Consider the following 12,169-nt stretch of genomic DNA (forward strand, 5'->3'; position numbering starts at 1 on the left):
GGGCGACAAAGCAAGACTGTGTCTCGGGGTTGGGGGGAAGACTCCACTTTTTAGGTTATAGTGACAAAATTTTATGAAATACTGAGATCTGGGTATTGTCAGAAGCCATGTGATTGACTAAAATTAGCTTAAATTTATCATTAGCCGCCACACGCAGATACTACATTTGTTTAGTAACACTGCCATCTAGTGCTGAGGAGCAAGTACTGCTATCAAGCCTTGATAGTATTACATTCCATTTCAGTTGCATAATTCACTTACTAAATTTTTCTTGGGATTGTTTCTGTAGTGTATTTTGTTTTTGTTTGCTTCCTATGTTCAAGAATAATGCCTGTCTTTTTTTTTTTTTTTTTTTTTGAGACGGAGTCTCGCTCTGTCGCCCAGGCTGGAGTGCAGTGGCCGGATCTCAGCTCACTGCAAGCTCTGCCTGCCGGGTTCACGCCATTCTCCTGCCTCAGCCTCCCGAGTAGCTGGGACTACAGGCGTCCGCCACATCGCCCGGCTAGTTTTTTGTATTTTTTAGTAGAGACGGGGTTTCACCGTGTTAGCCAGGATGGTCTCGATCTCCTGACCTCGTGATCCACCCGTCTCGGCCTCCCAAAGTGCTGGGATTACAGGCTTGAGCCACCGCGCCCGGCCAATGCCTGTCTTATAGTGTGCCCACTACAGTGACCAGTAGCTCCAAACAGAAGTGTAAAATTCTCTAAACATTAATTCTCTGGGATGAGGAATGAACCATATTAAACCTGATGCTGAATATGATAATTTTGTCCTGCGCCATACATGCTGTTGCTTGCTGAATGCCATTTCCCGAACTAAACGGTCAGACTAACACTTGATCTACATGAAGTATTAAAAAACTCAGAATCCTAACTTTAAGCATATTCAAGCATGAGGAAAGAATAACATTTTACCTTTTCTGTGGATGATGGAAGGTTAATTCATGAATAAATAAGCCCAGCTACCAGAGGAGGGCAACCAGTTTTTCTTATCAGAAACGGAAAAGAATGCAGAGACTGTGAAGCTTTTGGGGATTTGTGTGAAGAGGAATGTTCTGCTCACCTAGGCTCCTATGACAAATTCAACCAGTTAGGTACAATCATGTGTCATTTAACAATGAGAGGCCGGGCGCGGTGGCTCAAGCCTGTAATCCCAGCACTTTGGGAGGCCGAGACGGGTGGATCATGAGGTCAGGAGATCGAGACCATCCTGGCTAACACGGTGAAACCCCGTCTCTACTAAAAAATACAAAAAAACTAGCCGGGCGAAGTGGCGGGTGCCTGTAGTCCCAGCTACTCGGGAGGCTGAGGCAGGAGAATGGCGTGAACCCAGGAGGTGGAACTTGCAGTGAGCTGAGATCCGGCCACTGCACTCCAGCCTGGGTGGCAGAGCGAGACTCCGTCTCAAAAAAAAAAAAAAACAATAAGAATACTGTCTTGAGAAATGTGTCATTAGGCGATTTCATTTCCGAACATCATAGAGTGTATTTGTACTTTCGCAAACCAAGAAACCAAGATGGCATTGCCTATTAACACCTAGGCTCGATGAGATAGCCTATGGCTCCTGGACTACAGACCTGTACAGCACATTACTACACTGCATATTATAGGCACTTATAACACACTGGTATTTGTATATTTAGCCTTAGAAAAGATTTAGTGAAAACACAATATTCTTCTGGGATCACTGTTGTATATGCAGTCCATCGCTGACCAAAACATGGTTTGTGCCAAATGATAGTATTTCCAAACGTTGATGCATTTTGATCTGTAGCCACCTCAGTTATTCAAACCTTAGCAGCACCTGTTTTCCAGAGGTAAGTATCACCATCCAGGTGATTAGGTAACCTATAATCTGCTGGGTTGACATCTCTGTGTGGTGGCACACTGGTTAGGAATGTAGACTGTATTGTTAGAACTAAGTTGGAGTCTGGTTCTGTTGTTGTATTTGGGCATCATCTGTGAAGTGGCAATAATAGTAGACCTACTCTAGCAGATGAATAGAGTAATACATGTAAAGTGCTTAGCATAGTGAGCATTCTGTGTATGATGATTCATTATTGCCATCACAAATTCGTTTATTCCTTCTTATATGAGAAAACCTCCAAAACTGTAATGCTTTACCATACACCCCATTCTAGAGAAAGTCAGAGAATCTGTCTGGCCTGGCAGTAGTTATAGGGAGGCAGCATAGAGAATCTGGAAACTTTCTGCTCCTTTTAAAGTCAGGGTTCAGGGTTCTGCCATATAGTGGTTTCATATTTTAATATAAAGTAGGTGTGTTTGTGTTTGTTTGTTTGTTTGTTTGTTTGTTTGTTTGTTTGTATAGACAACGTCTCACTCTGTTGCCCAGGCTCAAATGCAGTGGCGTGAACATAGCTCACTGTAACCTCAAAACTCCTGGGCTTAAACGCTCCTCCTGCCTCAGCCTTCCAAGCAGCCAGGACCACAGGTGCACACCACCTTGTGCAGCTACTTTTTAAATTTTTTTGTAGAGGCAGGGACCTCAGTATGTTGACCAGGCTGATCTTAAACTCCTAGCTTCAAACAGTGCTTCCGCCTAGGCCTGCCAAAGTGGTGAGATTATAGGCATGAGGCACTCTGCCTGACTTAAAGTAGATTTTTGGCTGTTCAAAGTTAATTTATGTTTCACTGGACAAGTAAAAGTTGCTGTCTGGATTATGCCTCAGGTGTATTTTGTGATGAAGTTTCTCCATGATTGTTCCTTTTCTTAAATTTCTGCAACATAGACCCAATCTGATCTCTGTTTTCCAAAGTAGTTTATATCTAAATATTGGTTTGTGTGTCTGCATACATATTCTATAATAGATGGAGTAGTTATGATTCATTTACTTTGCATTAATAAGAATTAGTGGTGTTGGCCAGGCACGTTGGCTGTAAGCCCAGCACTTTGGGGGCCGAGACAGACCGATCACCTGAGGTTAGGAGTTCAGGAACAGCCCAGCTAACATGGTAATACGCCATCTCTACTAAAAATACAAAAATTAACCGAGTGTGGTGGTGTGTGACTGCAATCCCAGCTACTCGGGAGGCTGAGGCAGGAGGATCACTTGAACCCAGGGGGTGGAGGTTGCAGTGAGCCAAGATCACACCACTGCACTCCAGCCTGGGTAACAGTGAGACTCCATCTGAAAAATTTAAAAAAAAAAAAAAAATTAGTGTTGTTTTCCAGTACTTTTTTGCTAAGAAACTTGACCCATTTGTTTTCTAAACATATAATGTATATAAAAAGGAATTAGCCCAATTCAAAACTGGGTAAAAGATTTTAATAGGAATCTCCATATAAGATATACAGATGGCCAATAAGCACATGAAAAGATGCTCCTCATCATTAGTCAATAGGGACATGCAAATTCAAACCACAAGGAGGTATCACTTTATACCCATTAGGATGGCTAGTATCATTAAAACAGAACATCACAAGTGTTGGAGAGTATGTGGAAAATACTCTATATACTCTGTTACCTCATATACTGCTGTATACTGGCCACCCTGTTGGATTGCCAGTGATAATGTGAAATGGTTCAGGCACTAGGGGAAAAAACAGTTTGGTGGTTCCTCAAAAAGTTAAACTTAGAATTACTATATGACCCAGCACTTCTGCTCCTGGGTATATACCCAGAAGAATTGAAAACAGGCATTCAAACAGGTACTTCCACACCAGTGTTTATAGCAGCAGTATTTGCACTAGCTAGAAGGTGGAAACATCTCAAGAACTCCAGTGTCCGTTAATGGAAGCATAGATAAATAAGTGTCATATATACATGCAATGGAACATTATTCGGCCATAAAAAGAAATGAAATTCTGATACACGTTAGAAAATGGATGAACCTTAAAATCAACAATGTGAATGTACTATATGCCGCTGAATTTTACACTTAAATATGGTTAAAATGGTAAGTTTTATGTATATTTTACTACAGTTTTTTAAAATAGGGAGATAGTCTATTGTGCTGTCGGTAGACATTTATGATGCCAGGAATTCACAAGTGACTAAGTCAGAATGTTCAGTGTAGTAAATGGAACTGGTGCACATGTCTGCAGCTGTGTGGCCTGGACAGAGAAGTCTGTCCCAGGGGAGAATTTGTTGTCTATTTTGACCTAGATAGAATGGGTTTGAAATATTACCAGGGGCCGGGCACGGTGGCTCAAGCCTGTAATCCCAGTACTTTGGGAGGCCGAGACGGGCGGATCACAAGGTCAGGAGATCGAGACCATCCTGGCTAACACGGTGAAACCCCGTCTCTACTGAAAAATACAAAAAACTAGCCGGGCGAAGTGGCGGGCGCCTGTAGTCCCAGCTACTTCAGAGGCTGAGGCAGGAGAATGGCCTAAACCTGGGAGGCAGAGTTTGCAGTGAGCTGAGATCCAGCCACTGCACTCCAGCCTGGGCGACAGAGCGAGACTCCGTCTCAAAAAATAGATAGATAGATAGATAGATAGATAGATAGATAGATAGATAGATAGATAAGATAAGATAGATAGATAGAAATATTACCAGGGAGTTTTAAACATACAGCTGTGTCCTTGATGATTCTTTGCATTGGGAGTGACCAGGAGGTTTATAATGGCCTAGCCTTGGTCATCTTACCAGGTGTTTTGTTGTTGTTGTCTTGCATTGTGGGGTATAATATTCTAGGAGCATTTAATGAATTTTTGTTTGGTACTCCATGCTTGCTATTAAGACCACATGGTGGGCTGGGCGTGGTGGCTCACGCCTGTAATCCCAGCACTTTGGGAGGCCAAGGCATGCAGATCACCTGAGGTCAGAAGAAGTTCGAGACCAGCCTGGGCAACATGGTTAAACCCGTCTCTACTAAAAATACAAAAATTCGCTGGATGTGGTGGTGCGTGCCTGTAATCCCAGCTACTCAGGAGGCTGAGGCATGAGAATTGCTTGAACCTGGGAGGCAGAGGTTACAGTGAGCTGAGGTCACGCCTCTACACTCCAGCCTGGGCGACAGGGCAAGACTACGTCTCAAAAAAAAAAGACCACATGGTGTTTATGTGATTATAGTTTAAGCCAACTTCAATTTAATGCTTTTTGGGCACCAGACATTATATTGAGAATTTAATTTTCACAACAGTGCTCTGAGATCATTGTCCGAATGTCCTCGCTTTTCAGATAAGGAACTAAATTAGAAAGATTGTGCTGGGCTCAATGGCTCACTACAAAAAATGTAAAAATAAACTGAGCATGGTGGCATGCACCTGTGGTCCCAGCTACATGAAAGGATTATTTGAGTCTGGGAAGTTGAGGCTGCATAAGCTGTGATCACACCACTGCATTCCAGTCGGACTGAATGAGACCCTGTCTCAAAAAAAGAAAGAAAAAGAAAGATTATGTAATTTTCCCAGTTAATAGCTGAGGTGTCTTTTTTTTTCAGACCCTAAACGCTACAGTTTTTTTTCAGAAGTAAAAATATGAAGAAATTGAACAATATAAGATCTTTAGTATTTTTTTGTATCTACAGTTTAAAATTAGATATTGATGCTGCCTTATATTTGAAGTGAGATTAGTGGAATTTCTTTATTGAATATTTTCTAAGGTGAAATGGTTTGGTATGAACCTACAAGTTTTTTTCAACTGTGGGAGGTTCTTGCCTCCTCCACAACAGTTACTTTTTACTGACTACATTTTTTCAGACCTGCCCTGTCCCTCTCACCTAGTAGATGATGCTGTCCTCATACCAGGGAGAGAAGACAGAATGGCACTCCCTTAACTTTCTGTCCTTCACATGCAAACTTGTGTGCATGCTCATCGCTGCTGGCCCTCTTTCCCTGTTGTCCGACATGAGCCCCTCCTGACACGGGATCTCTTGCCTTAAGCTCCCTCTCTCCTCAAACTGACTTCCCCCTACTCCCTGAAAGAACTTTGGGAGAGAGCACTGTTGAGTGTCTGCTATGTACTGATGGGATCTGTGGTCCTGGGTAGCGGTGCCATTACTTGGGTAGGCAAGTCCAAGAGCAAGAAAGGCAAGGATTAGGAATACGTGAGAAAGAGAACCCCTGCCTTGGCAAACTTGCTCTCCATGTTGTTTGGAGTGCTGACATTAAACACGCACTGGGTTCTATACATGTCAGCCTTTACCAGCCCTCCATACTTTATAGAGGCCTGAGACTCAGAGAAGTGGACAGCACTCCTCAGGCCACACAGCTGGAAAGGAGCAGAGCCAGGCAGCAGTGGTTGGCTCCAGGCCCTGCCTCTGGGTGGTTGATAGGACATCACAGCTATGTCGCTACAACCTCCTGAGGGGATGCTTTTGCTCCCTTGACTTGTATTACCATTTCTGTGTTTTAAGAATACAAAATAACATTACCATTTTGTGTTCTAAGTACCTCCAGGTTCTAGAGGTCCCACAGAGACCTCCAGACATGTTCACAACTAACTTCAGCTTCCCCCTCTCCCTAACCCTAGGGACTCTTCCTGGGCTGGCCTGCCCAGGCAGTGATACCACCACCCAATACCCAGATACCAGGGTGTCCTCTCGGCTCCTTGCTCCTACCTGGCCAGCCACCAGCTCCTTCCCTTCCAACTCCAGTTCTCATCCTCTTCTCTGCCAGTATCTTAGTCCAGACTCCCCTCAGTCTCACCCCTACAATTTGTCCTTTATGTGGCCAACCAAGTGCACCTCCTAAAATATAAAGCCTGATGGCTCATCCCCTGAACATGTCGCCATTGTCCTGTGGATAAAGTCCAGATCCTCTAACATGTCTCAGATACTCTGCAGTCTGCCTACTGCTTCTCTCTTTCCCTGTCACCCTCCTACCCAGCCTCTGACCCAGCTGTGCTGAAGCACGTGTGACTGTCTCAGTGGCTGTGCTCCCCAGCCAGCTCACCACATCCCTCCCCAGTTTCACTTTTTCTAGCACCTTCCCTCCCACTCGACTCTGCAATTCTGCCTAGTGTGGGGCGCAGAGGGGGCTGGGGGGCGGGCCTTACCAGTTGTCCTGGCCTCTTTTTTCACATCACAGTGACAGCACAATGCCTGGCACCTGATAAATTCAAGAATTTTTATCAAATGGATGAAACAACATTTGCCTGGACAAAATTGGGTTTGTTTTCCTGTAGTAATGTGATCATACCATAGTTTTATCAATATTATACTAATTTGCAGTGTACTTTGGGGCCTTACAGACTTTCTGAAGCCTTGAGAATTGTGTTTCAATGAACTAATTTTTTCAGTATAAACAGATCTAAACAACTAATTCAGTCATTTTAGGAATAAAAAGTTGAGGCTGCCTGTGTTTTCAAAGTACTTAGGTGTGTCTCCCACTAAAATGTAAGCTCTGTGGGAGCTGTTGTTACTTCCTTACTGCATCCCATGAGCCCAGGTTAGAGCAAGACCTGGCACCCTGTGAGTACTCAGGAAATAAAGGTTACTGACTATGGAAATGTTGCTTACAAGTACAGGAAAGCACAAAAGTTTTTCCTTTGAGTGGTTATAGTGTCAATAAGCCAACTTACTAAAATATATATAAATTTTAAATTGTCAGGCTTAAATGCTTTGCTTTTTCTTAAGAATTCTGTGACTAGAGAATAAGGAGAGGTAATGGCCCACTGTTAAATAGCTGGATTTATTTTCTGATTTATCAGAGATCCAATGCCTAGCGTTTCACTGAGAACAGTGAAAGGTGGAATCACCTGATCAGCATCCGGTCCCTGTGTCTCCTCTAGTGTCATTTCCTTATGTGTTGCTGACATGAGACAATTGGACACAGTCAGCTTTGCCAAGAAAAAGAATGGTGAATTCTGATCCTGCCTCCCAGAGACCCTAAAAATTTGAATTATATTACCAATGCAAACCACCAGCCTGGGGACACTGGATGAACTTGGGCCTTAATCCTTAGTACATCTTCAGTTTTGTCCATTCCTTATTTTTATACTCCATCCATCCTTGATTCTGTACAATCTTTGACTTCTGGAAAAGAAGTTTGGTTATGCTGTTTTATAAGAGACCTCTTTCACTGGGTGGTTTCATTTGTTTTTCAGTCTGCTCCATCTGGACACAAGCATCTGACGGTAGAAGAGTTATTTGGAACCTCTTTGCCAAAGGAACAGCCAGCAGTTGTGGGTCTGGATTCAGAAGAAGTGGAGAGGTTGCCAGGAGATGCCTCCCAGAAAGAGCCCAATTCATTCCTACCATTTCCCTTTGAGCAGTCAGGAGGAGCCCCTCAATCAGAAACCCTGGGTGTCCCTTCTGCTGCCCACCACTCAGTCCAGCCTGAAATCACCACCCCGGTGCTAATCACTCCAGCCTCCATCACACAGTCCAATGAAAAGCATGCCCCAACCTACACAATCCCGTTGAGTCCCGTTCTCAGTCCCACTCTGCCATCTGAAGCTCCTACTACACAGGTTCCCCCCAGCTTACCTCGAAACAGCACCATGATGCAGGCAGTGAAGACCACGCCTAGACAGAGGTCTCCACTCCTGAATCAGCCAGTCCCTGAGCTAAGCCATGCCGGTCTGATTGCCAGCCAGAGCCCCTTCCGGGCCCCATTGAACATGGCGAACACAGCTGGCACATCCCTCCCAAGCGTTGATCTTCTCCAGAAACTCAGGTTGACCCCACAGCATGACCAAATACAGACACAACCACTTGGGAAAGGTGCAATGGTAGCCAGCTTTTCTCCGGCAGCTGGTCAGCTGGCCACACCTGAGAGCTTCATAGAGCCTCCCTCTAAGACAGCAGCAGCGAGAGCGGCAGCCTCAGCCTCCCTGAGCAACATGGTGCTTGCTCCCCTTCAGGTAATGGCAGGAGGGTGGGGGTGGGCATGGTGGGTAACTATAACTGAATGGGATGAAACTACAGACCTTGGTTTTAACTGTCATGACACTGACAGTTTTGAAGAATTGTCCCTTTAAAGTATGTCGGGCTAGGAGACAGCTGAGGTAAGAAGCCCTATCATGAACAACCAAGTAATTTATTTTCCTATCTGGATATGCACTTTAGCAGAGGTTGTATGTTTGTTTTGCTTTTGCCCAGCATTTCCAGGAGTCCTCATTTGACTCAGGACCAAATTATTGCAAAGCTTAACTCCCTTCCTATCTCCCACAGCACTCTCCTAGAGTGCCTACCTTGTGCCAAGTACCCTAGAGGTGCCATAAGAGCATCCTAGACTTGAAGGTATGAGGTCAAATAAAGCTGATTTTTTTCAACTGTCCACATTTACATCACCTTATCAAGAGGTGCCATGCTGCCTAGATCTCTCATCTCTATCTCTACAGACTCAACAGCAAAAATATGCCCAGGCTGCAGGACAGACATCACATGTTCTCACTTTATTTGAACTCATGGAGATAGAGAATAGAAGGATGGTTACCAGAGGCTAGGAAGGTAGGGGGAGGTGGGGATGGTGAATGCATAAAAAAAAAAATAGAATGAATAAGACCTAGTATTTAATAACACAACAGGGTGATTATAGTCAATAATAATCTAAGTATATATTTTAAAATAATGAAAAGAGTATAATTAGATTGTAACACAAAGGAAAAATTTGTGAGGGGATGGATACCCCATTTTCCATGATGTGATTATTATGTATCGCATGCCTATATTAAAACATTTCATATACCTCATAAATATGTACACCTATGTATCCACAAAAATTAAAAATTGTGTCTATTCCTGGGCTGTCCCTGGCTCTTAGAAGGGATACAGGTCTCAGCTTTTCTTTAAAGATACCTGAAAGGCTCTGCACACACCCCTTCCCTCCGGAACTAAAGAGGAGAGGCTGTCGCAGAGCTCTCATGCAGTTGAATTGTTGGCTGCATAGTTGCAAGTTTCTGTCAGACTCTTCCCTTGGGAATCTAGGAACTAGTTAATATCTGAACCATTTTCTATTACTAACCTAGATTTTCCACTGGGAAAGTCTTCTTCAATTAAGACTAGGAAGTCTTCTTAATTGAAACTTCTTATATCCATCTATCTTTTCTTCATAAACATTTCAGTCTATGCAGCAGAACCAGGATCCTGAAGTATTTGTCCAGCCTAAGGTGTTATCCAGTGCCATCCCGGTAAGGACTTGCTTTTTCTTTCTTTTTTTTCTTTTTTTTTTAAGACTAGTCTGGTGCTATAGTGAGAAGGTAGAAAGAGTAGAACAAGGAATTTGATCTGTAACTGACTGTGAACGATCAGTTGAGCTAACTCACTACCTTTGGACCAGCCAGGACTCCCTCTTTCTAAAGGATACATTATGTATTTTTAAGTTCTTCTGCTGGATGTGAAGTAAAAGGTTGTCAGCTTAGTGAAAAGAGTTAGCTATGGAGCCCAGCCCATCTTAGATGCCTTTCCTAGGCCAGGCACCTCCCACCCCCATCCTGGCAGAGTCCATTACTGTGGCCTCTGTGGATCTTGAGGCATCTGCATGGATATCTTCCCTGACTGTGTGTGTAGAGGGCATGGTGGGCCCTTACTCAGTATTTGTGAACGGGTGACTGCTAAGAGTGTGGTAACCTGGCTTATAAGTAGGAAATATTGCCTTGGAGGAGCTGTGATGTCCCAGGTGGCAGAGCCACTATCCTGCTACAGTCCTCTCATTTCCCATTGCTCTGAGAACAAAGCCTCCCAGGCCTGTGTGTTCTGTCCCATTTGTACTCCCTTGCTTCGTTTTCTGTTGTCCCTACTCTACATCACCCACTAACCTTGCAATGCACACAGGTTTTTTTAGCTCCCTAAAGTCATTTCTGTTTTCCTTTGAGCCTTTGTGCCCTCCTTGAGTCTTGGAGTTTAAATGGGAACCAGCTTCTGACTGGTGTTATATCTTGGAGTTTAAATGGGAGCCAGCTCCTGACTGTTCTTGGAAACAAGCCTCTTTTCTGTGTGTCTTGCCCTTCTGCATGGTGATCTATCTGCAGGAGCTCTCGGCCTGCTTTTGCACCAAAAATAAAGAAAGGGTAAATAGCTCAGATGCCAAAAACCATACCCTTGAAACTGGCCAGCTCTGTGCTCTTTGTAAATGAGAAAGTGACATGTAAGAGAAAGAAATGTAGATCTCTGTTGATTGTATCAGATCTGAGGATACTGAAAATACTGATGATTACTTGGTTTTTTTTGGTTTTTTTTTTGTTTTTGAGACGGAGTCTCGCTCTGTCTCCCAGGCTGGAGTGCAGTGGCTGGATCTCAGCTCACTGCAAGCTCCGCCTCCCGGGTTTACGCCATTCTCCTGCCTCAGCCTCCCGAGTAGCTGGGACTACAGGCGCCCGCCACCTCGCCCAGCTAGTTTTTTTTGTATTTTTTAGTAGAGACGGGGTTTCACCGTGTTAGCCAGGATGGTCTCCATCTCCTAACCTCGTGATCCGCCTGTCTCGGCCTCCCAAAGTGCTGGGATTACAGGCTTGAGCCACCGCGCCCAGCGATTACTGGTTTAATATATTCAGATAATTAGCTGGAATTAGCCTAGAAGCACATCTAAATGGAGGAGAGAGGTAGATGTTAGCTTTATTTTTAAGAAATTTTCTCATTGCTTTCTATAATGGTATAAAAAAATAGATTGAACATAACTGGATTTGGATTTTTTGTTTTTGTTTTTGGTTGGTTTTTTTGTTTTTTTTTTTTTTTGGAAATGGAGTCTTGCTTTGCCGCCCAGAGTGCAGCTCACTGCAACCTCCACCTTCTGGGTTCAAACCATTCTTCTGCTTCAGCGTCCCAAGTAGCTGGGATTACAGGCGCCCATCACCACACTCTACTATGTTTTTGTCTTTTTAGTAGAGACGGGGTTTCACCATGTTGGCCAGGCTGGTCTTGAACTCCTGACCTCAAGTGATCCTCCCACATAGGCCTCCCAAAGTGCTAGGATTACAGGCATGAGCCACCGCTCCCAGTCATAACTGGATTTTTAAATTCTTTTTTATTGCAGTGTGATTTACATACACTGAAATGCAGATTTTTAGAGTCCAGGCATGGTGGTTCACACCTGTAATCCCAGCACTTTGGGAGGCCTAGGTGGAAGGATCACTTAAGCCCAGGAGTTCAAGACCAGCCTGGACAACATAGTGAGACCTCATCTCTTACAAAAAAATCAAAAATGAGGGGAGGATTGCTTGAGCCCAGGAAGTTGAAGCTGCAGTGAGTGGTGACTGCACCACTGCACTCCCACCTGGGTGACAGAGTGAGACGCTGCCTTAAAAAAAAAAAAAAAAAAA

At 44.0% G+C, this 12,169-nt stretch overlaps 1 protein-coding gene across 5 annotated transcripts in view; it reads left to right on the top strand.

Annotated features, from left to right (window-relative positions):
* Nucleotides 1-12,169, top strand: part of DCP1A (decapping mRNA 1A) — a 61,805-nt gene that overhangs the window by 44,026 nt on the left and 5,610 nt on the right. For all 5 annotated transcript variants that reach the window (XM_011986185.1, XM_011986183.1, XM_011986184.1 and 2 more), the window contains 2 exons: nucleotides 8,015-8,773; nucleotides 9,977-10,042. In XM_011986185.1, the coding sequence (XP_011841575.1) occupies nucleotides 8,015-8,773; nucleotides 9,977-10,042 (825 nt within the window). The remainder of the gene's footprint in view (nucleotides 1-8,014; nucleotides 8,774-9,976; nucleotides 10,043-12,169) is intronic.

This window comes from Mandrillus leucophaeus, unplaced genomic scaffold, assembly GCF_000951045.1.
Source record: "Mandrillus leucophaeus isolate KB7577 unplaced genomic scaffold, Mleu.le_1.0 Scaffold296, whole genome shotgun sequence".
In the NCBI taxonomy this organism is placed as follows: domain Eukaryota; kingdom Metazoa; phylum Chordata; class Mammalia; order Primates; family Cercopithecidae; genus Mandrillus; species Mandrillus leucophaeus.